Below are 25,053 nucleotides of genomic sequence, written 5' to 3'. Positions count from 1 at the left end.
ACCTCTCAGCTTCTGCAGGAAACCAACGGGGCTCTTGCCATCGGAAACCACCCGGCAGTTCACGCCACACTGTTTGTTCTCTTCGGTGACATCATAGATAAACATTCACACGAGCGATTAGAAAATGCTCTCACTGAGCGGGCAGCGTAAGAATAAACAAAACAAAAAGTTGTTTTTGCAAACTGAAGCGGGAAATATTTCCTTCTTTCTTGTCAACACACACATCAGGGTGTGGATCATTAAACAATGGTTAGCCAGTAACATCCTCCCAGCGCAGTGAAAGGTAGACGGATTATACACCTTTATCAATTTCAGGTTAATCATTTACTCATCTGTCAAAACAAGAATAGTTCGACACCGGTCAGAGCGGCACACAACACCAGCGGTGAGGCTTCCTGCCTCTCGGGATGGATGTTAAAGATTCTGCTGCTGGGTTTGAAGGTTTTAAAACGGACATGTGCCGCCTTGGCAGACGTCCAGTATCACCATGCTCCAGCTCGGAGGTCGACCTCCTGACAAGATAAATGTATAATCTGCTGCTGTTACAAAAACAAATAATTATCTCTGTAGCCACATGGTTGTTTAACTTCATTTGAATTGCTACATTACCGCTTGTGAGAAGAGAGAAATGCTTTGAAAAAAGGGTTAAAAAATGGAAGTAACCGCAAAGTTTAAATGCAGCAAATGCTGTAACTTGCCGTTGCAATCTTGACGTTTCACTAAATCCTTAATAAGTGTCCCTACAAAGGTTTCACGAAAGAGACACATATGTACGGGCCTGTGGGAGTCTAAAAATAAACATTCATTATCTCCTATTAGTATCTGGAAAATCCGGAGCCTTTTTGTTTTTACTTTCACCCACCCACACACGTCTCGGTCCTGAAGCCTTTCTGGTCCACCCGCATTTCTAAATCTGCGTGTGTGGAATATTCCAGGTCCCAGCATGCCCCAATCAGACAAGGTTTTGCCATAAAATAAGTAATTTTTCCATTTCTGACCCGAACGACACAGTTTTTCAACTGAAACCTAACATGCCAATGTTTTGTTTTATTGTGATTTATGTTGCAGAATCTGATTCTTTAGCTCCTAACTTTTCCAAAAAGGTGCCTTATTAGTGTGTGGGCTGTTGTTCAGGCCCTGAAGCATACAGTTTGAAAAACTGGGGAAATCTTATAAAATAACACAAGTATCAAAACTGGCCAAGTTAACACGTTAATATCGCGTTAACTTTTCAATCGATTAATGCCGTTAATTATTTGATCATGCGTTAACTGCATTTTTTTGGGGGGCTTTTACTTTGAAGGCAATTAACTTAGGTCCGCCCTCGTGCCTCCGTAACATTTCCGGACTATTTGCCGACTTAAGCCCGACGTGAAAGCACGTATTGTTCTGTAGTTTCTGTCCTCGACGAGCACCGCGCGAGCGACTCGCTCGCATCACAGACGCTCTAACGGCAGCTCGCGCTGCGAGAACATTAATCGTGCGAAGCCGCCGCTGATGCCTGTCAGCTGTCCGTCACATCTCCACCTCATTCGACCAGACGTCAGTGCACTTGTTCAAGACAACACAGACTGGACTTTTCTCAGTGAGGAAGAAAAACTGAAGCGAAGACATGAAAAGCACTTATTGCTTTTGTATAAAGTTAATTAAGTGCTGGTCTTTAACATCTTTAAAAAGGTAAGCAACAGACTGAACATGGACCAAAGAAGTAGTGGTTTGTCCCTCACAGGGACCCTTACTACTGAACAGTACCTGTTCAGAAAAAATAATTAAAACAGATGTATAAACTATATATGTATGTATGTTAACTTGCTGTTGCTCCAGAGTGCTGTTATATTGCTCTGGTAACATTCCTTCAAAATAAAAGCGTGCAATACACTAGTTTTTACTTCATTATTGAATTTGGCGCATAATGCGATTAATCGCAGAAAAATCATGCGATTAATCAGTTATTTTTTTTAACTTTGCCCAGCTCTAATTAGAACTCATTTGGGGTTCATACGACTTCTTCAAAACGGGGAACATGGGGTACAGACGGCTGTGAGCCCTCATATTCAGGGGCTCAGAAGGATTTAAGTCACCGGGTCATTACTTTTGGAAAGAAACACAGCCGTTTCGTCAGAGGAAATGCATACCTGGCTTGCAAAGGGTGATAAGGAATATGAAAATAAACAAACAGCCTCTGAGCCTTGGATGTCAGAGAGGAAGAAGACTTTCCAGCGCCGGCCCGAATGAGCGGGTCAAAATGAAAGTAATTAATGTGCCGTGATTTACCAGATGCTGGAGGGACGCTGCACTGCATCACAGATCTAACAGTTATGTAAGAGAGTATCTGACGTGTAGGAGACTATCTGAAGTGTAGGAGACTATCTGACGTGTAGGAGAGTAATTAAGAGCAATATTCAAAAGTTAGAAAATGTTCATAACGGCTGCTGACTGCAGCGGTTCCCATAAAAGAAATCAGAGATACATATAAAAGATTAACGCTGCGGCGACGACACAGACACAAACACTTAAAGCAGTGGTTCTCTAACTTTTTCTGTAAATAACATAATTTTGTGACTGCGTCTGTGCTTTCATTAATAATGGAATAAAGAAAATTGCAATCAAATTGCAAGGTCTCTATCAGAACAAAAAAAAATAAAAAATCTGTGCAAAGAAAATAACAAATATTTAGTTGCTACTGAATAGCTCATTGTGGAAAACAATAAGCTAATTTTTTTTTTTGCAAAACTATGTGTGAGCCATCACGTTATTAGTGGCTGCTCTCAGTTCATGCAAGAGAAGCCAGCAGGCACAGACACGTGTGAACGACCATCTAGAGACAGAAATGACAAGCTGTCTTGTAGATACGACCGATAACATTCGGCCGTTTAGTTTGTTTAATAAAAGAACAAGGTGCAGACCTGTCCTTCAGGAAAGAGAACCTTAAATTACCTCTGGTGGGATCTGGCGCCGTAGAGAAACTTAAAGGGGGCAGAGGGTTCCCCGCTAAGATAACGGAGGGGAAACACTGCTGTTCCTGTGTACGGGCCGCTGGGGCCAAAAAAAAAAATCTGTTGATATAAAAGGAAGGTGGCTTAATTCCTTTAATTGTTGCTATTTTTCCACCCAAATGCCTGACACTTTCTACATGCTGGGACATGCAAACAGCTTTCTGCATTTCTGCATGAAAGAGGACGCCACACGAGTGTTGGACTGTGGATTGGTGACCAAACACATGTTGCACTTTCTGCTTTGAATAAGCGTGCAGCTTTCTGCTTTGATTTTAAAGTGCAACGTCAACTGATTTTCGCCACGAGGCAACTAGTTTGCAGCCTTGACAAAAATCATATCAAAAATCATATCCACAGGGCTGTCACAGTTTAATTTTAAATCGACAATGAATTGCCAAACAAATTTGCCGTGTTTGACTCCGCAACCTGAAGGCATGACCGTGTCAATGAAAATGATGCAATCAATGGCAAAAAGCTGTCAATGAATCTTCAAATAGTTTGCCAAACAGACCATCGCATCTCGGCTCTTCTGCACGCACACGCACACGCACACGCACACACACACGCACACGCACACGCACACACACACACACACACACTCCTCCTTCTGAAAGTGTTGTGTGGGCCGAGTTAATGGAAAACAGGGGCGAAGACAGTTCCTCTACGTAGAAGGCTGGATTATATTTTCAAAAGTTAATATGTGATGCCACGGTGCACAAACTTTAAGGTTTTAATGTTCATCAGACCATAAATGAGACAAGAATCAGCTCACTAGGTCCCCTTGCTGTCTCTCCGATAGGAGGCTGCAGCTTTGGAGATGCACCTTCAATCTAATTCAGGGTTCGGCTCAAACATGACATGACGGTGGGCCAGTTGGAGGAGCACGTAGGCCATGTTGCCAGTGAGTTTTGCAAAACTATCTCCACGGCGGCATGATGCCGTCGTTAGCGGGAGCCAGGTTCCCCCTGTTCGTGTTAGCCAACCCAATTTAATACAGCAACCACCTCCATGTTTCGCTTGCGACATCGGAGGCGAGAGCCGCGCCAGCGAGCCGCCCTCAAGCGGATCGCAACAAACGCGCAGCCCCGCATGTCCCCGGGACTTGTGTGCGCTTGCACAGGCGAGCACAAGGAAGAGACTGTTAGCATTCAGGCATGCGCTGAACTATGCACGCCGTGTGTGCGGGTCGGTCTGTCTGGGCACGAGGGCCGGGGCAGAAGCGCTGCGGCAGCCACATCTCCCGGCGTGTGGACGTACCTCTGAGGGGATGTCCCAGGCGAGCCTCTGGGGGGACGGCAGCGAGCGGTCCACGTCGCCTTTGCAGTGTCCGTCCTCAGTGTAGCCCAGCTGGAAGGCATCTGTAGCCAGAGTGTACTGGAGAGACGTTGCTCATGTTAACACACATAAACACATATTTACACAAATTACAACAGATATTACGCAACCCATTCAGTTACTAGGAGGACATGAGGAACTTGGCCTTGCTTTTTTTGCTGGCTCAGTGGGGGGAAAAAAAACACGGTTGTGTTTCTGACCACTAGATTCCTTTTCAGAAAACTTTTTTTCTGGGGCTCCAGGAATAAATACTTGGAAAAAGCCAGATTACTTTGTAAGAGTCATATAGAGGCATCAGTATTTAATTCATAAGCAGCTACAAGTTCCTCACAGTAGCTTTAAATATCACATTTTTATTTGTTTTCTTATTTATACCCCGTTGTCTTTAATGTCTTTTTACATTGATCTTGTTTATTGTATGTTGTGTATGTATATAAGTATAAAGAGCTGCATGTAAACACGAATAATAAAGCTGACTCAGACACTAAAGGGTCACTTCTTGAAGCGTTCTGTATATGAAGGTTTCCTGTACGTGCTTCCTTTTGCGGTAAACTTCTGACAACTGAATGAATGACAAAGTTCCCAAGAAGTTGGAAACACGGTATCACAAGAACAAAAAAAGAAGAGGGATCGGTCATTCAATGAAGCAGAAGTGCTTCATTGCAACTTCTGCACTCACGCTATCAGCAGTGGACATATGATGTATTTGTACACAACTGGCGGTGGGGGAGGAGTCATGACACCTTGTGTCGTCCTTCAGGGTCTCTGCATTAGTGTGTGAGGTGCTTCACATATTGAATAATTGCATACTTAAGACGTTTAGCTGGTTTCCATGCCGCGGTTCTGCTCCCGTGTTTCTTTCCTCTGGGTTTAAAAAACACGCACTCGGTAAAGTGCACCGATGAACACACAGTATTGACCGTTATGTCGTCTTTTCAATGCAGCTGTCAGATGTTCTCCAACAAACAACTAACTATGTGTCAGAGGAATCTTTTTTTCTCAGCTCACTCCAGCTGTTGTGTAGCAGCAGTTGCAAGAGTGGGTGTAATTTGAGAAAAGGCATCTGTGGTGTCGATTGCAGGGTCAGTTTTTGTCTGTTCTCCGCCCTCTACGTCTTGTTTCCAATTCTTTTTTTTAAACACGGCGATTTCTCAGGAAAAGGCTCTCTCGCTTTGGCGGCGCCGATTGTTTCACTTCCTTAACTCATTCAAACAGAGTCCGTTTGTATTAATCCTAATTAGCAGGAACGCACATTTGTGAGACTTACAAAATCCCCAGGACTGTGATGGTAATGTCCCACTGTGACTTCTCCAACTTTTACTTGTGTGTTCTACACGACGAGACCGTTTATTGATGTGAAACATCCTGAGGATGAAGTAACTGAATGTATAACATGATCGCATCAGATGTCTGCTCTTGTCTCCATAAAAAGGGAGCAACTGAATGTTGCCCCCCCCCACCCCCCACCCACCACCGCCCACACACACACACACACACACACACCTCCCAAAGGTGAGCCACTGTCGGTGCATCCGCCCAGGAGTGCTCTGCATTCAGGCCGCTCTTCCCGTTCTTGTAGATCACAATGGAGAAGGACTTATCAAACCACCTGAGGGACGACAGCAGAGAGATGGAAATAGTATAGGATGAAGGAACGTTTCAGACACTTATTTAAAAAAATGTAAACGGTATAAGTCAAATTGAACAAAGCTACAGAGGATTAGTAGAGCAGTGTAGATTGATGGGGCGCTCACTTTCACCCTATTTTTCAATTAAGTTTAAGTTTAATTATAGACGTCCAACAGTGCTCACAAATCTTACTAATATTGTGTGTGTGTGTTTGTGTGTGAGAGAGTGTGTGTGAGAGACTGTGCGTGAGAGAGAGAGTGTGTCGTCATTACTTTCGGGATGATTCTGACAACGTGGTTATTTTTGTCACAATTTTCCACCCTTGTGTTTTTAATCCGTCTCAAGATTCAGAAAAAGCAGAGAATGACTCAACAGTGATCCAACTCTGTACTTTCTAGCATGTTTCAGTGTTGGAGGCCGCCAGGGCTTCATCAGGGGTGATTTAGGGATTCGAAGCCAAACAAAAGTATTGCATAATAGATAACGTATCCGATCTCAACGCCCATCTAAATTGTCCTTCCTGTTTGTCCTCACTCACCTATCGTAACATTTTCCATGCAGCAGGGACTTGGCGTAGCGGTCCAAGTTTCCCACCGGGTCCTCCCCCCTCATGCCTTGCTCTTCATCGTCCAACGTGACGAAGAAGGCCGCCCTCTCGATGCAGTCCAGCGATCGCTTGTTGATGCCGGAGCTGAAGTGCTGCTCCCTGATGTGGAACCAAGGGACCCTGAAGAGGAGGAGCAGGAGGAGGTGGAAGCAGAAAATATTAAAATTTAATTAAACTGAAACAATCAAAATTGTGCTCAGAGGGTATGGTTTCCCGGAAGACTTCATGGTTGGTGGTTGTCGTAGCTCGATTCTCTCTAAAATGGTTGGCAATGATACATTACATCATTTCACAGAACAAAATCATTTCCATTAGCAGCCCCACTAAAGTGGGAGGCTCAGTTGTGCAACTCCGACTATCTGATCAGATGACTGATATATACAGCATCCCATGCTGAACTGAGCAGCAGGATTCGGGCCCACAGGATGTGAGCCGTCATCAAGTGATGACCTCAAGGGCTTTTCCTTGAAAGTGTTTCTTATCTCTCCTGCACATCGACACGCGCCCACTCTGGCATCTGTAAACAATTACACTAATGACACAAATGGCCATGTTGTCAGTTTCCTCGTTACAGAAATACTTTACTCGCTCAGCTCCCCTGCAGCAGAAGAGTATGTGTGTGTGTGTGTAGCAACTAGCAGAGGTTTTAATATTGCTCATCACACACATACCGGCGTGTCACAGAGAGGGAAGCTTAATAGACTTTAAAGTGCTCTGCAGTGTTTGCCAAACAACTCGGCCCTCTATTGTAACAGTACATTACCAGAGACCTACGTTGGCTTATGGTCTTCTGTTTGCAAGATTACTCAACTGAAGATTAGATGAAATATTTAGAAATCCCAATGGATTGTAACGTCAACTGTGTGCAGCGTGCATTAGGCTGGAGAATTGTGTGTGATCAGACACACTTGTGTTTGTAATCCTATGAACTTTTGACCAGATCCTGTTTGCTTCTGGCTCCTTCTGCCGTGCTGCAGAGCCCCAGAGAACAAAAGAAGAGCCGCTCCGATGTCCTCGGAGGACAAAATGTCTGCGTTAAATTAAAAAGAAGCAAGAACTTTGTGGATTATGTTTTTATACACATTTTTGTTTTTTGTGGAGAGAGATCTAAAACAACAACAACAGCTCCCAATTGTAAACATAGTGGACAAAAATGTCTCCTTTCTAAAACCTGCGATAAATTTGATCGGTATTATTAATATTATTTTCTACTTTCTGCATTAGAGCGTTTATTCAAATCAGTTGAGAACAACCAAATGTTTATTTTATTTTATTTTTTTTACCAACAGCTGTACTAAATACTAGGAGGGAATTATTTTAGGATAAGTCAGTGATTGATTTTAATAGCTTGTGGTTCATAACACAGCAGCATTAGGGGCCCATTAGGTGCGCCCAGACACACGGCAAGGAGGTTTTGCACTTCTAGACAAGAAAATCCCATGAGCCCGAGTGAGAAACTGATGTTTAGACTCATAGAGGCAGCGACTAGTCATCAACATACCGGTGGGTCAAACAGTTGTTCTGAAAGGCAGCGCCATCGAGTATTCAAACCTGTGAGAAAGGCTCAATCTGAGGGAAAATGGTGAACTCTATTTACTAGAATACATTATTTTATGCTTTAATGGTGTGGTATTAATGGGTTTCAATGGGGACATTTCTGTGTTTTAGAGTGTCTGCATTATGAAAAAAATATATAAATAAAAACAAACTTCATGGCAAATCCATTAACACAACCAAAAAGATATGTTTCCTTGCGGTAAACTTCTAACGACTGAATGAATAAATGAAGTAGTTGGAAACACGGTATCGCAAGAAACAAAAAGAAAAAAGAAGAGGGCTCGGTCATTCAATGAAGCAGAAGTGCTTTAAGTGCTTTCGAAAGTGCTTCAAGTGCCTTTACTTTATATATATATATATATATATATAAAATAAACACAAGAATTAAAAAGCATAACGCATAAGTTTTCAGTCTGTGATTTCACAAATAACCCCGTTAAGTTCTACAGGTAAGAGACACACAACGAGACTACATGCAAAATCAACAACTACACTCCAATATATACCACGGCACGGTGTTTTAAATGTTCCTACCGCTCTCCAGCAGTGAGCGCCCCGAGTTTCTCCTCCCCGGGTTGCGGGGGCGACGGGTCGTCCAGGATCTTCTGGATCTGGTGCTCGAGCTCCCTGGGAGACAGCAGCCGGCCCGCTGTGTACACCCACAGCCGGAAGAATCGGCCCTTGTGGTACACTGCCACAAACTCGCTGTCCTGCCAGTGCATGAGCACATCTGTGGAGGAACGGTACCGTCACATGGTCTGCTCTCACAATAACACATTTTACTGCTTGTCTTTACAATGTGAGATGAGATTTCAGCAGGATTATGTCTAATAAACGTGAAGATGTGGGACTCATCTGTAGCATTAGTGTGTGCAGCTGTCAGCATGTGTGTGTGTGTGTATTTTACCAGTCTCGACTCCTGGTGTACGTGTTGTGTTGAACATCCTCTCACACTGGGCGGCACACAGAGGTATCACAGTTCCTGGAACACGACTCTGCCACAAAGAGAAACACACATCTATTGTTATCGTTTGGTTTGACGGCCACATCTTCACAATGCTCATTTTGTTTTTGGAAGAGTTTTATTATTAGTTTCTAACAACAATATGGACCGGACCCCACATAGACGTAAAAGCTTTTTTTACCCCGTGTGACCTTTCGCTCGATCCGGACGGTTTGTTTTTGTGTCTCACGAAGTCTCGCTCAAGGAGAAGTCTCGTTTGGAAAAATCTCGCGAGAGAGTCCAGCCCACATTGTCAAAATCATCTAAATATTCAGCCATGGAGATTTTAAAAAGGTAAGCTACACTTATCTACACTCACTAACACATTTAACGACAATAACGGCAATCCTCTCTCCCACTTTTCTTTTTCCTCGTTGAGGTTTCAGAACGGGACTTGACTCCTTGAGGGGAGACTTGGTTGGACACAAGAGGACAATGTCGTTGTATTAGTTTGTAGGACCCTTAGCTCTGATGGGAGGAGTGGTCCAGAAGGATTACAACACATTAAGCAGCTGCAGCGCTCTTGCTCAATACTGGACCAAAGTCAAGAAAAAAACCCAATAAAATGAGAAGAAATGTTGTCCTGATTCGTCCCTTAAAAGAAAGAAATACCTAAGTTATAGTAAACTGAGTGAAGGCACAACTCTACCCTGCCTTTCTTCTTGCCCTGCTTTACTGGCTGAATTCATATTTATAGCAGAAAATATTGTGTTATGCTCAACAGTGGGAACGTGAGACTAAGCAACTAAAATCATGGCAATATTTTCTTCAACTGCTGTCCTCACACAACGTCTCTAAAGTCATCCTCTGAACTATAAAGTAATGCCTCTAGACATAAAGCTAAGTCCATCCACTTAAAGTGAGCACTTAACGCGCTACATCCTTTGTAAAAACACACACACACACACACACACTCCAACGCAGCCGTACCGGTTTGAGCTCCTCCCGGTTGACCTTGCGGCGGTAGAGCAGCAGGGCAGTGATGGTGTTGCCCGCTCTGGCCGCCTGCACCGGGGTCGGGGTCACGTACAGGAAGTCCTGGAGACGCATACAGGACGTTAGAATTAAAAATAAAGTTTAAAAATAAAAAGAGTCAAGATTTACGACTTGGAGGAATGGAGGTTTTTCTCAAAGCCGTAACATGTATATTACAATATAAGGCAGCGGGTTACCATGCCGTAGTAGTTGCTGTTGACCATTATGGGACCTCGGCCCCTCAAGTAGATGTATTCCTCCCACCAGTCGCTCACCTGGAACCACAGCCCGTTAAAAGTTGTTCATAAAAACAAGTCAAATAACTTCCTGTACCCTTTGTACTGAGTGTAAAACATGGAAATGATCAAAGCTTTCCAGAACGCTCTGCTGAACATCAGCCACCAGCAGAGCGGACGGCCAACGAGTAACAGGTGATCGCTTTTCTTTGTACTTTGAGAGTTGCTTTGAAATTGAAACTGCTGGTGTAGAAAAGTGGAGGAGAATGGAGACAATTGCTGCAGTGTTTATTAAAGAATATGTGCACGCTGCAAATATGAGTACTTTATTCTTATTCCATTGGTTATATTTTCTATCTCATATTTTGCATTTTATGTATTCAATATATTCAATTTTTCCTGTTTTATGTTTCCCTGTATGTCAAAATTCCCCCACTGCATTAAATATCATTGTTATCTCATTATTAGTGATGTTGGTGGCACATTAGAGAGCGTGGGCCTCTAGCTGAGCTCCGCGCAGAACGCTTTGATGCGTTTATAGCACGCACGTTAAAACAAAAGAAAAAAAAAGGATGGAAACAATTAGATTCAGGAAGGATTTGAACATTTCAATATGCTCAATGTATGCTCGAGTACAGGAACTTAAGCCTGAAGATGTTGCAAGAGAAGCTGGCAGTACAATCTGTGTGTATTTAAAAAACAGATTTCATTTCTTCATTTAAAGGCTTTTGAAGTGGGGTTATTTTAGGTACTTATCCAGAGTAAAAAAAAAGAAGGTCTGGTGACTTTGGTCGGAGCATCGACAGCAGCTTGAGTAAAGCAGCGAACACTAAATATAGCGTACAACTGGCCGTTTAAGATCACCACCCAAACGTTGTTTTTTGTTTTGCAGTAGGAGTTAGCGCCAGGAAACTTCAAGAGAGACTTCAGTTTATTATTTGCTGTCACTGAGAAGCTAAAGGGCAGGAAGGAGCGCTCATGGAGGTTTTCAGAGAGCATAAGACTCTCACGTTCTCTTCAAGTAGGCACTAAGGACAGCAAGTCGCGGGCCAACGGACGGTAAAGCACAAAAGAAAAAACAAGCCTAACATAACTCTCAGAGATACCCGACACTGTGTGAACCGGTTAACGATGACAAGTAGTGTTGAAGCACTTTGAGTAGTAGAAAGACTAGAAAAGTGCTCTACAAGTACAGGACCGTTACCATTTAGATACAGACCCCTTGGTTGATTGATCAACAGGCTGCAGGCGTTTTATTGCTTGCCTTTTTCAACCCCTCTGTTTCCCCGCAGAACCATCAGAAACTCTAAATGTAATCCTTTTACTTTGTTGTGATCATTTATAGAGTTTTTCTCATTAAAAAATACATACAATTCAAATGATTTGGGGAAGAAAGATTATATTTTCATTGATTAAAACAAATCTTGCCCTTAGTAGTATTAATTATGTATTATAAGCTGCTTATAGCTTAGTGGAAACAGATCTGTTTTATGTTGCTGTGAAAGCCACTGGATTTATTCATGTTTCTCAACACAACTACATCTGGGTTACCTTACATCTGGGCAATGTTATAATTGACTTGGCCTAATTCTCATTTTCACCAAACAGAGCCTGAATGCATCATTGTGCAACTGAACAGAACCTTTGTTCCACATTATCAGGGATCGGCCAACAGAAAGCAAACATGCTGATGTCCTGATGTCAGTAAAGCTTCACTTCACACGGCGACGCTTCAGGTTCAAACTGTGAAATCAATCTGTGGTTCACATGAGAGCTGAACCGAGAGGGGCATCCTCAAAAATGAGTTGATGACGGATGATTAGTGAACATGTTACAGAAAAATGTTTCAGAAAGAGTTACAGGATGGATCGGCTGATTGATCGTTGGACTCATGGTTTCAGCTTTTGTCTGAAGGCACTCACATAGTTGGTGGCCCACAGAGCTTTGAGTTTCAGGTAGCGTTGCAGACGGTTTCCCAGGTTGGACTCAAACTGGTCGGCCAGTTCGGTCATGCGTTTAAACTCTGGATCGGTCAACAGAGGACGCGCCGACTTCAGATACTGAGAGAGAGAGAGAGAGAGAAAGAGAGAGAGAAAGAGAGACAGAGAGAGACAGACAGACAGACAGAGAGAGAGAGCGACATAGAGACAGACAGAGAGAGAGAGCGACATAGAGACAGACAGAGAGAGAGACATAGACAGACAGAGAGAGAGACAGATGGAGAGAGAGAGAGAAAGAGACAGACAGAGAGAGACAGACAGACAGACAGACAGACAGACAGACAGACAGAGAGAGAGAGAGAGAGCGAGAGAGAAAGAGAATAATTTTAGTCCAAATTTGGTTATGTGCTTACGAGATTATCATCAAGTCCTGATCTAAAATGTAATTTTCTTCAACTAGACCATAATATTATTCACACACACACACACACACACACACACACACACACACACACACACACACACACACACAGTTTCCTGTGTACAAGGAAGTGTCTCCAGGTGTGTGTGTGTGTCCACTCACCCGGGCCACCGTGTCTTTGATGGGAGGAACCGGCAGCTGAGGCAGAGAGGTCTGGTAGCTGTACAGCAGAGGCTTCCTGCTGGAGAGCAGCCTCAGCAGCGTCTGGGAGAGACGGGGGAGGTGTGAGGGAGTCTGGAGACACTTCAGCATCTAACAGACGTCACACGTATCCAAGTGAAACAGCAGGACCGTCCGTCTATCTGTCAATTTGTGTTATGTGCGGTCCGTGTGTACATCAGTCCCACCTCGGGCTGCAAAATTCCGGGAATATTCAAAGTTGGAAACTTTCCACGGGAATAAACAGGAATAAACGGGAATTAACAGGAATTAACTGGACATTTTGGGGTAATTTAACTGTATCTACCTTGTCATAAGCAGACATGCATGCAAACATTTATAATACAACTTTTAAAAATGACTTTTTTGACATTCCGAAAGCCGCGAATAGTCGAGGTGATGGTGTACTTTTGTGTGGACATACATACGTCCGACTCTCACTGCTGTAAAAAGTCCACTGTATACAAATAAACTTGGTATTAAAATGAACATGGCTTCAGTTTAACAAGTAATCAATATGCTAATGACAAACAGTGTTGGGAAAGTTCACTTTCTACATGAACTCGTTCAGTTCATAGTCCATAATTCAAAATGTTGAACTAAGTTCACATCTTCAAAAAATGAACTTGTTCAGTTATTTTTTTTCAATATATTGCAGCTGTAACTTAAATCTCTCTCTGTCTGCAATACCGCTCTTGACGTCTACGCAACTCTGCGCTCTCACGCTCTCCAGGCGTCGGGCTGAAAGGTTCAGACGCAACACTGATGACAAAAACGTTCAAAAACGACAGAACATTTATGTTTCTGGCAGACGATGTTCCCAACCAGCTGCATTCAGGGTCCAGCTGAGCTCGGCGTACATAGTCTTGTTCTCAACTACATTTAAGTTCCCTGTTATATTCTTTTGCAAACAACTTAGGCACATTTCTTTTTTCCCAAAATTCCCATGGAAACGTTCCAGAAATTTACCGGAAACTTTCCGCCCCTTTGCACCTCTAGTCCCACCTATGTTAGCCTCGGGACAACAGAAACTCTGATATAATTGTTTCACCCGGCAATAAGTTAATCATTCTTCAGTTTAAGAACCTACTGAAAGTCGGCATTAGACCGGGAAGTTCGAAGGTCTTGCCACTGTCTACATTCAAAGTTAATTACTTTGAATGTAGACTTTAAATGATGCAAGTTCAGTCCAAATGAAATTTGAATAATAAAGTATTATCTCATGTTAACATGACTCAAACTTAAATGTGGTTCACTTTATTGCTTTGAAACAAATCCGACGTATTCGGGTTGAACACATTTACGTCCAATGGCATCTAAAAGTAGTGTTTGTAATTTGTTCGATTGCGTTTATTGTTTTAAAGTCTCCCGCACATCCGCCGGTGCAACAAGCACAATGAATCAGTGTGATAACCAAGAAGAGGCGTGGCTTACCACCCACACTTTGGTGGTGTTGGAAACCCGGCCGTGCTGCTCGAACATCCACTGGTGGTAGGAGAGCAGCAGTTTGAGGCAGAACCTGAGCGCCAGGATGAGGGAGAGCCACAGCAGGGTGCTGAAGACCAGCGCCGACAGCATGGTCTGACCCTGGGTGCTGAGCGACACGTGGAGGCTGCAACAGGAGGAGAGAACAATTACTGGCTATGGGGGTCAGCATTCATTTTAAATATGACCTGGAGCTGAAAAAGAGCAAAATAAACACTGAAAACAACAAAAAAACATGACTGAAGGCCACAACATATTCTCAAACTAGATGTTTTAAGAAAAAAAACAGTGTGAAAAAATGATGCAGTCTGAACATTTATGTGATTTGTCCAAACGTCTGCACTGCTGCCGCCAACAGGGGGCGCAGTATTCACCCTGCAGGCCGTGATGAGATCCAGATCAATGTGTGGAAACACAAGGAAAGACTTTGAAAGTGCAACAGCGCCATCTGCTGGGTCAACAAGGAAGAGCTCTGATTATTTTGTTCTTCTTTTACATCACATTTAGCTGTAAGTCACTTTTATCCAAAGCGACCTACAATTTTGCTCTATACACTGTAGACACAGCTGCGGGAGCAATTAGGGGTTAAGTGTCTTGCTCAAGGACACAACAACAGGGACTAGCGGAGCCGGGGCTCGAACCACTGATCCTCTGGCTGAAAGACGGTCACGCTAACGACCGAGCCACAGTTACCCTTTTTCGCCCTCAGTCATATAAAGCAGGAAAACATGAGTGTAATAGTGTAATAATATCTGGTATGAGGGGGAAAAATTATATTCTGCTAAAATGAGTTCATAATGTACTAAATCTCCAGGGGTTTCTCATAGAAGTTATGGATCCATCAATATCTGGTCTATGTACATAAGTTGTATATTTTATATAGTTTAACATTTTCTATTTACACTTGAGTATTTCCTGTTCATTTTTAGATGTTTCATCTGGTGTTTATGGTTTCCATAAGAAACAACGATTCAGTCAAAGCATATCTATTTAACTTGTTACACTTTGTTGTACAAAGCTCGGAAAGCAATGTTTACGTGAAACTCTGATGTGGCCTTTCACGTGAGAGAAGGATCCGAGTCGCTTACACACAGTGAGGCAAACAGCTTTCTGACTGAAGAAGCGGTGTCGCTGCGTCCCTAATTTAAGCGTAGCCAAAACCAGACACAAAAACCAGCCCTGAATCACAGCCTCTAAGCATCAGATTCAATAAAACTCTCAAACAACTTCTTTGCCTGTGATAACGATGTGTATTCATAAACAAATCAACAACATTCAGTGCGTTTACATGATGGTATTGATTCGAATCTTGCTTTAGTCGGACTATGCTTTCTTTCGGGGCAACTGCTGTTATCCGAATATACATGGCAGTGAATAAATCGAATCATTGGCCCAAAGCATGTCATATCCGATACGACAGGTGGCGCTGTTTTCATTACATGTAGTGGTGATACAGCCATCTCCGCTTGACCTCTTCACTCTTCATAATGGAGAGAACCCCGCTAGCTTCGGTGGTTGTCGGGGAGCTAGCGCAGAGCAAACAGGGAGCTAGCAGCAGCGCTAGCTGGCTACATCAGGGAGCTAGCAGAGACACCCACCGAAGGTAGTATTAGCTCGTAACCCGACTTTTACGTTTGTTTGTTTCTGCCGGCCGTGACAACTTATCGTCTCTTTCGACTTCCGGGTCACGACCTGAGAGGGAGGGAGGGAGGGAGGAGGCGGCGGGATCTTGAGCATGCGCACAAACGCATTGTCCAGTTCCGATCCGATTCACCGTTTACATGCAGCGTTATCCGAATTATCAACCGAGTCGGATCGAGTTATCCAGGGGTTTTAATCGGATCGTAGTCGGACTGCAATTATTCGAATAAAGGTGTTTACAAGAACGGGATAATTCGATTTCAGTCCGATTAAGCCAGTAATTCGAATGCATGTAACCGCACTGAGTGATGAAGATACATCATCAAGTTGCTGCTCGTCTGACCGTCCTTCAAACCGCAGCTGCCAGGAGCCGTACAATACGGCCCGTTGTTTACATCTTCCCTGCTCCTTTCAGAATGAATACACCAGGGTGCGGTGGCAGGGTGTGTGGGAGTGTGTGTGGTAGAGAGTAAATGGTGTCGTAGGTATCTGAAGCACACAATTAGCGAGTATGCTAGTAGGGAAGTAGGGGAGAGTTCAAGTGCAGGTACCACACCCTCACCCAACACAGTGTTTCATGCGTGTCTGAGTCCTGTTTGTTTGGACCAGCCGATCCCGACGCCTCCGGCTGCGAGAATCTGACAGAAGGGAATTTTTGAAGTGGAGCCGTCGCCTTCAGCTGCCAGCACTTTTAAAGCGGAGCTCGACCAATACTGGATTTCAGAGGCATTTACTTACACTCCAGTCACAGCGGCGATGCGCTGATATCCATGGGAAATGAGCGTGTGATGGATAGATGGAACGTTCAGGCGTTGTTCATTTTTCTGCATCCATCGGGCAGAATGTGAACGTCAAAGAAGCCGACGGCGTTGTTATTGCAAAAAAAACCTTTTTAAAAATGTTAACTCTGCAAAATGAACGTATACAACGGGCTCGTGTGAGAGCCTTAAAGTCGTCATTTCTATCTATAGACAGACAGCTATAATATCCTTTTAAATCAACCTTTAAAAGTGGAGATGAGAAGTTACGACGTGGCTGTTTCAAGACAAAAGAGCAAAGATCTGCCAAGAAGTTCATCTTGGGTCACTTCAATGGAGTTGTGTGAGGTATTTATTCAGAGTAAATACAGTAGTTGTCAGTCGGCACAACCCCAGTGCAGGAGAAAAGAAAGAATATCAGTTTAAGCGTACGCTATATTTAGAGTATTTTCATTCATCAGAGGATCTGAGGCCGGTATCTCTTCTCTATTCAAAGACACACCAGACTCCTGCTAGTGTGTCTATAGAGTTAATGTGCGACTTTGGACGTTTTATGGGTTAGTTAACATTTACCAAAGTCACACATTTACACAAACGAACTAACCGCAGCGGTAGACCAGCAACTGTGTTTCTGTGAAAGGAGTCTGCTTGTCTTTGTAGAAAACATAGATAAGGGCTTCAGTTAGGGCCGAACATTTCTAACGACCGAACATTTTCTAACGAGTAGAAATGTTCTAAAAATAGCAAACGCCGAAAGCGATATTGATTTCATGAGGCTGCTGAAAACACCACGATGAAGACTCTCATACAGCTCAAAATACCGACCTATCCCTTTAAGAAGGTAAAGGCAGAGGTCCCTGCGTACCTGAGAGGCAGGTGTTGCTGGATCATCTTGATGAGCCCCATGCTGGGATCCGAGCGCATGTACATGGTGGCGAGGATCGCTATGACGACAAAGAGCCAGGAGGACGGGCTGGCCGGGTACACGCCCTTGATCACCCCGTTCTGTTACCACAGAAGAAGAAGAAGAAACAAAAAGGCTTTCTTTAACCATTGGGCAAACCAGCTGAGAACAGAGGTTTCTTTTTTAGAAACAACTGGAGGATTATTCGGTTCAGAGGAACATTTCTTTGAAGATCGCTGTCTTTACATTTCCCCTCATGTAGCTTTAAGGGTTTTCCCCCAAAATGTATGACGACAGCACGTTTTGAATTCCTCAAACCCGAGATGTTTGAACAGCAGTACATCAAATACAGCGCGTGTACATTCCTCAAAAAGGAGGAAAAAAAGCAACATTAGCATCTTTTTAAACAAAAACTTGCCTCGAGAAAATACATTTTTGTGTGTTTACACAATGTCTGACACACAGCGACACACAACTGTACACACACTCATTAACAGTCAGGTCTCCGTCACCCCAGGAGGGGCAGACCTGCATGTCGCTGCACGTTAGGAAGAGCACTTTCCTCCTGACCTGCACCGATGGGAATTCACGGCTTGTAATGAAGCTTTTGGACGCATATTGCATCATACGTGATGTGTCATGTGGTGTGTAACATCCTCTGTGACAATATTGAGATTTTTGACTACTTAATAAAACTAAATTGAGGCTCTTGAATGATTTCAAAAGGTAATGGTCTCACAGTACTCTCCAAATCTTGAAATAAATAGCTTAAATCTTCCGTTTACAAATACTATTTTCTCCGAGCTGGAAATACCTGAAAGTAGAAAAATGGGTTTTTGTTTCCAGTTTCACATGAAAACAACAAACAATAAACGATGTGCATCGAGGACAACTTGTCCCATCATGTCTGGTCACATGACTACGTATATAACCACACGTCCCCTCGCTGTAAAGACCGGCTCAAACATCAGATACAATTAACGCTCTAAGTAAAATGAAGTAGTACAAATTGATGTGAGGTTTGACAAAATGAGAATAAATGTATCAAACACACACACACACACACACACACACACGCACACACACACACACTCGCACACACCACCTCCTCCCCAATCCTCCCCCCCCCCTCCCCCTCTCCCTCTTCCTCCTCCTCCTCTTCCTCCTCCTCCTCCTCACCCTCAGACGGCTGACTCGTTTCTTCCAGGATCTCACTCCGGACAGGTAGATCTGGTTCAGGGCCTGGTAGGACAGCTGCAGGTCGATCCCCTCCGGCGTGATGGTGAACTGGAACGCCACCGCCTGGTGGGCCTCCGCCATCGCTGTGGAGACACGAGTGGACAAAACCGTAAAACGTCAATTACTCTTCTTGTGTTCAAAAGTTACCGCGAGAACCTTTTGAACCGGCTCTGAAACAGTCTCGATGCACTGCTAACGCCGCTGCGTGTCCCGCATAAGGAAACAACCGCTGCTGCAGTAAAAATAAGAAGTTTTTGGAGTCACTTCCACTTCCGTCCCCCAAAAATTGACACAAAATAAAAGTTTCTTGTAGTAACTTCAAGTTAAGTGATAAATAATTTGCAGACGGTCCATTCCCTAATCTCCTCCTGTGTAACTTTACAGCTTCAATACGTCCCTGTGACTGTGGCATTGGTTGTCTATAAACAGGGTTTAATAAGCGCTTTATAACCGGTCCATAAGAGCTGCTCGCTCTCGTACGAGCGCTCTGTGCGACAACACTTGAGTAATGTAACGTGTCAGTGAATGTCGTTGTCTGAATCCCGCTGCCGCACCAAGAGTACCGAGTAGAGGCTGCTCACACTGTGTCATACGGCAGGTTTAAATGGACATCACGTGCCACTTCAACTATAAGGGTTGTTTTGGGTCATTTGAAACCTGCTGATAGACACACACACAGAAAAAACATTTAGGGTGTAGCCGCGATGCATCAGTTGGACTGCGTGTCCTGATATCGCTGCTTCAAGTGAAGCAGACTGTTGCATTCGGGAAGTGACCACGCTGCGCTCATGGCCAAACTAATGGGAAGTCATTCTTCTTTGTGGCTTCGTGGTGTATGAAATATAATAAATGTAAACGGTTGTGCTCAGGACACACAGCGCTACACGCAGTCAGAACGGAGCCACTTGTAAAGCAGTGTGATAAACGTCCATCTCATCGGATTGTTTTCACATGAGCAAACGTTTTGCTTCAAAAGGGAACATTTTGAAACACTTTGAGGGCCACTGAAGCCTCGCCTAGATCCCCGTGGTGATTTATTTAATTTTTTTACAACATGCATCATCCTAAGTCCTCCAAAGCCATGCTCGGAGAACAAAACGCTTTCATGAGAGCTCTTGGTGGGAAGTCTTTTTTTCCACACAAAAATATGTCAGTAGGAAAAGCATTCATTTCCGTTTCTGTCTCGTGGTGTTGTGCACGCTGGCTCTGTGGCACACTGTGTTACTGGTTGAGCATTATGGGATGGAGCCCCTTGTTCAAGTTATTAGTAACACACACACACCTGTGACTTTACTAATGTGGCAAAACTAAATGGCCGCTGTAAAAAAAAATGTTTTTAAAGTTCACGCTTAACCCTATTTAAGTTCATAAATGTTTTTATACTTGTATTTGTCCACACAGGGTTGCTCCATGAAATGTAATTCCCCTTCACACTACACACAGAACATGAACACAAATATTAAAATTACAATTGAATAAAAGGAAATATACATATATATTATATATATATACACACACAAATATACATACATACATACATATATATACACACATATATATATATATATATATATATATATATATACACATATATATATATATATATATATATACATATATATATATATACACACATATATATATATATACACACATATACATATATACATATACACATATACATATACACATATACATATACACATATACATATATATATATATATATACATATACATATACATATATATATATATATATATATATACATATACATATACATATACATATATATACATATACATATACATATACATATATATACATATACATATATATATATATATATATATATATATATATATATATATATATATATATATATATATATAGCCTTATACTTTAGTCTTGTGTCATTTTGTGTTCTGACTTCTGTTCTAGACTAACTATTTATTTAAAACGAGAAAGTAAACATTTACATTCCCAACAATTAGTTTATCCAAATAAGGCAAAGTAAACACACTTCTGCTCTAAAATTTTTTTTAAAAACTACGCGATGAGGAAATTTCTTGGTTCAGGCCAAAGAACAAGGAGCGAGACTCAGATGACGAGTTGACTTCTATAATGTTTAACGTCAAAAGTAATGGCTGCAGCGATGTAATCATGACAAATAAATGAATAGAAAACATTGCAATTTGGCAAACAGCCTTCTACAACACCAAGTGAGCGAGCTCGGCAAGTCAAAGAATGTGGACACTTAAAACATTCCCAGAGTCGCTGCTCACCCTGAAGAAAGGTGCGTTAGTAGAGAGAGAGAGAGAGAGAGAGAGAGAGAGAGAGAGAGAGAGAGAGAGTACAGGGCTGATGGTGCCAACGGAAAATTCAACTCCAATTTTATTTTTTTGGGAGGAAACTGAATTTCCTCCTTGTTTAACTCAGAGGACAACGTGTGGAACAAAGTGTTTCTGCGTCGTTCTCGGCCGTCCTGCACTGTCAAATTAAAAAGGCGGCGCCGCGCACAGCTGTTGCAGACAGACGCCCTCTGGCACATGGAGGGTGATGACACAGCAATTAAGCAGTTACGGTCAAGCGTTCCCATACGGAGAAGGTTCACATATAATCTCTTTAAGGTAGCATGTGAGTGTGTCTGTGTGTATGTGTCTGTGTGCATTGAGCAGACCTTTGTCATCTCTTCCCCCCCCCCCCAACCCTCCTTTCTTTCTTCTTTCCAGGCAGGCAACTGATTGCTGCATATTTCTCACTTCCCACAGCTATTTCACACAACTGTTGTGTGAGTTACTGAAAGAAAGAGAGAACAACTATTCTTTATTTCCTTCTTGTTTTTTTTTGTTCCCTATGCTTTGGCAACACAGTTGTATTTATCTGTCATGCCAATTAAGCAAATTGAAGTTGAGCATTTTTAATTGAGAGAGAGAGAGAGAGAGAGAGAGAGAGAGAGAGAGACCTGCCAAGTTCTATATGTTATTGGTAGTTACTGCGGTTAGAAACTAACCTAACCAACAGTTAGTTGCAGCCGGTGTTTGTTGTATTGCTGAGTTTTTACAACGGTGTTGATTGATATCCACTCCAACTTTTAATATGGGCGGAGAGACTGATTCATCTTCAAGGGATTCAAGGACAACGTATTGTCATCATGCAACACAGGGATACACTACACAATACATGATTTAAAATACATCATTTCATTTCAGCAGTAATGTGCGGAGGACGTGATGCATGCGTTGTGAAGTTCCCACAAGCAGCACGATCCCTACACTCGTACACAGGAGGCAGGGAAACATCCTTCACCCCTCAACGAGGTCGACTCCAGTCCGGACCCAACAGGCCGCAACCGGTACCTCCATGTTGACCTCGCAGAAGCAATATCTAAACTCCTAAACTACTTCTAACCTCAACCAGTGCATTAAGGAAGCATTAAACCACTGACTTTACATCTCCAGAAAACCTAACCCCGCCACTCAATGCAGCGCATGTATCGACCAGTCAATTGAAAATGTACCCACTGCACTTTACACTCTTGTTTGTTTTGAAGTCGAGGCGTCAATCAAAAGGGTGACCGTGCTTTTGCAATCAGGGCCCCTCGACCTTTGAATGACCTCCCGGAGGAGATAAGGCTGGCCGAATCAATAACTTCTTTTGAATCACTTTTTAAAACATATTTTTCTAAAATTGCTTTCCAGTGATGTCGTCCTTTTATGATCTATTGTGCAGTTATATTGTTCCCCTGGTTTTTTTTGCATACTTTATAACTTTGTTTGTTTTCTACTGTTCTTTATGGCTATTTCTTTGGTTTTGTTGTATTCACTGTATTCATGCTATCGTCCTTGTTGTTTACCGTGTTTGTGTCTATGCTTTGCTCATCTGTGGAGCATTTAGTAAACTTTGTTTTTAAAGGTGCTACATATATAAAGTTATTACTATTATTATATTTTGGGACCTTTACAAAGAAATGACATAATTTTTATAACATTTGGATCCACCAATTTGCCTGGATGGACACATGAAATACAATAATACTGCTATTGTAACACAAAAAAGAAACTGGAATCAGATGGTAGAATTAGTATGAACTATATTGTAGAAATGAACAGAACATACTGTAACGAACAGGGAGAAGTTGTTCTAGATCAAATAAATAGACTGGTTATTGCAACGACTGGGTTTAGGAGGTCAGTGAAGGTCTCATGAGCAGCGGTGAAGCATGTTCAGAGGTTTTAAAGGTGTTGACTGTTGTCTTGGCGTAGGCTCCGCCCACAGTATGCTGTTGTTGTTACAGAATAAACACACACAATAAGCAAGCTAGCGTCTTGTAGCTTTCCTGACCCGGAGTCACTACAATGTGATTGGGAGTAAACATCAGCGGTATCAGTAGTGTTGTGTGTGTGTGTGTGTGTGTGTGTATGTGTAGAGAGAGAGGGGGGAGTGTTTAGGTGCATAAAAACATCTCAAAAATGTCTTTGTCAGCGAGCGAGCGACGCAAGTGTTGAGTAGGCAGTGTGATTGACATTGAATAACAAAGTTGGACTGACTGGGATTAGATGAGTAAAGAAGATGGAAACCATGAGTGGGATTACTGATCGCGAGGAGTAGTATAAAAGTCAGAGAGTCAAACAGACAGTCAGGATTGATTTGAGGTATTCGAGTAAGTTTTTTGTGAGGTTGGTGATGGAGGTGGCCGGCATAGGACCAGCCCAACCCTGGCTCCTCTATGGCCGGTCCGCCCCTGTGCTGCACACATTGAGCAAGGGGACTTATGTCCTTTCTGTCATTTATTTAGAGAGAGTAAAGCTCACGAGAGAAGAATAACTGCAGGTGTCAACACAAAACGACAATTTAGTCCCGCTGGACGTTTCAGAAAAGACAGCAAGAGGGTTTCATCTCCTCAGCAGCGCAGGTGAAGCTGTGTGGAGGAAGCCCGAGAAGGCACAGCCAGGTGGAGACACAGGGACAAACAGGTCTTACCTGCCTGAGCGGAAAGCCGTGTGGCACGTATGTTTAAGCATACATCAATCAGACAGCGCGCGCGGACACGAGGGCGGCGGGAAGGAACGCGCGTGCAAGTGAAAAATTCACTTTTAACGTCAGTTTTAAAGACTCTTGTTTGTTTAGGTTGGTTTGTTTTACCCGTAATACGCATAGCAAACAATACAATAACTGTAATATCTGACTAGCACTTTATTTGGCTCGGACCATGAACCACTTTCCTTGAAGGAACATCGTGTAGCTGCTACACGGCCACGCAACTCTCCATCACCACATCGGCATGCCGACCGTGTACGGGCGGAAATAACCCCGATAGACACTTCAAATGTACACAAAACTCCACACACATGTGCAAATCCTTCTGTGGTCGCACAGAGCGTTAGTGTACACGCACTGTTGCCGGGTGTGAGCTGTTTTCAGCGCACAATGCTCCATTCATGCTCGGCAACATCTCCCACACCGCGCGAGGCACAAAAGCCCAAGAGGGAGCAACAGGAATACATTAAAAAAAACAAAAAAAAAACGAGAAGAAGTGCCAGAGCCGCATCGTGAAAGTCGATAAAATACGATTAAAAAGTACCTGAAGAGTCTTTTTAGATGAGTTGTGTCGATGAGGAGCTTAGTTCAGACGCGTCTGCCGCGGTTAGTACCGCTCCCTTCTTCTCGAGCCGACCGCAAAGCAAGTTTTGCTCCCAGCAACAAGGAAAAAAATCGCCACACTGCCAGCAAAGATATTTAGAGTATGAGAGATGAGTCACGCGCAGGGAAGATCCGTCACTGTTTAACAAAGGCGTTAACTTTTGACGCATGCGTACATTTCCTTCCATCACTTTGTTGTACTGGGCCAGAATGTTTTGTAACATTTTGTCTAATTTTCTTTGCATTTTGTAAACTTTTTTTAAAATTTTTATTTAACATGGTTTGTGGGATGAAGGCCTCGGCACAGTGATGTATTTGATATAAAACACAGCTTGTTCCACCGAGCTTCGCGTTCGCATCCTCTGGATTTACTGACGGAGTGAGAGCTCTTCGTTTTTTCAATACTCGTCTTCTGGAAGCAACTGGAGACCCGCCCGTTTGTGACACGCACTGATTTAAACAAGAA

At 43.0% G+C, this 25,053-nt stretch overlaps 1 protein-coding gene across 1 annotated transcript in view; it reads right to left on the bottom strand.

Moving 5' to 3' along the window:
• cpt1a2b (carnitine palmitoyltransferase 1A2b) overlaps positions 1-24,657 on the bottom strand; it is a 30,229-nt gene extending 5,572 nt beyond the window's left edge. The window contains exons 1-13 of the mRNA XM_068578005.1: positions 24,529-24,657; positions 18,886-19,028; positions 17,668-17,807; positions 14,353-14,530; positions 12,862-12,963; positions 12,261-12,398; positions 10,300-10,377; positions 10,058-10,165; positions 9,032-9,119; positions 8,659-8,854; positions 6,499-6,687; positions 5,835-5,940; positions 4,254-4,370 (exon numbers count right to left, since the gene is read on the bottom strand). Coding sequence (XP_068434106.1) covers positions 4,254-4,370; positions 5,835-5,940; positions 6,499-6,687; positions 8,659-8,854; positions 9,032-9,119; positions 10,058-10,165; positions 10,300-10,377; positions 12,261-12,398; positions 12,862-12,963; positions 14,353-14,530; positions 17,668-17,807; positions 18,886-19,026 — 1,581 coding nt within the window. The 5' untranslated portion in view covers positions 19,027-19,028; positions 24,529-24,657. The remainder of the gene's footprint in view (positions 1-4,253; positions 4,371-5,834; positions 5,941-6,498; positions 6,688-8,658; positions 8,855-9,031; positions 9,120-10,057; positions 10,166-10,299; positions 10,378-12,260; positions 12,399-12,861; positions 12,964-14,352; positions 14,531-17,667; positions 17,808-18,885; positions 19,029-24,528) is intronic.
• Between the last annotated feature and the right edge of the window lie 396 nt (positions 24,658-25,053).

The sequence above is a fragment of the Clinocottus analis genome, unplaced genomic scaffold, assembly GCF_023055335.1.
Source record: "Clinocottus analis isolate CAN_PGR_092001 unplaced genomic scaffold, fCliAna1.0.p SCAF_16, whole genome shotgun sequence".
NCBI lineage: Eukaryota > Metazoa > Chordata > Actinopteri > Perciformes > Cottidae > Clinocottus > Clinocottus analis.
The sequence above is the reverse complement of the archived record's forward strand: the minus strand, read 5'-3'. Positions and strand labels throughout refer to the sequence as shown.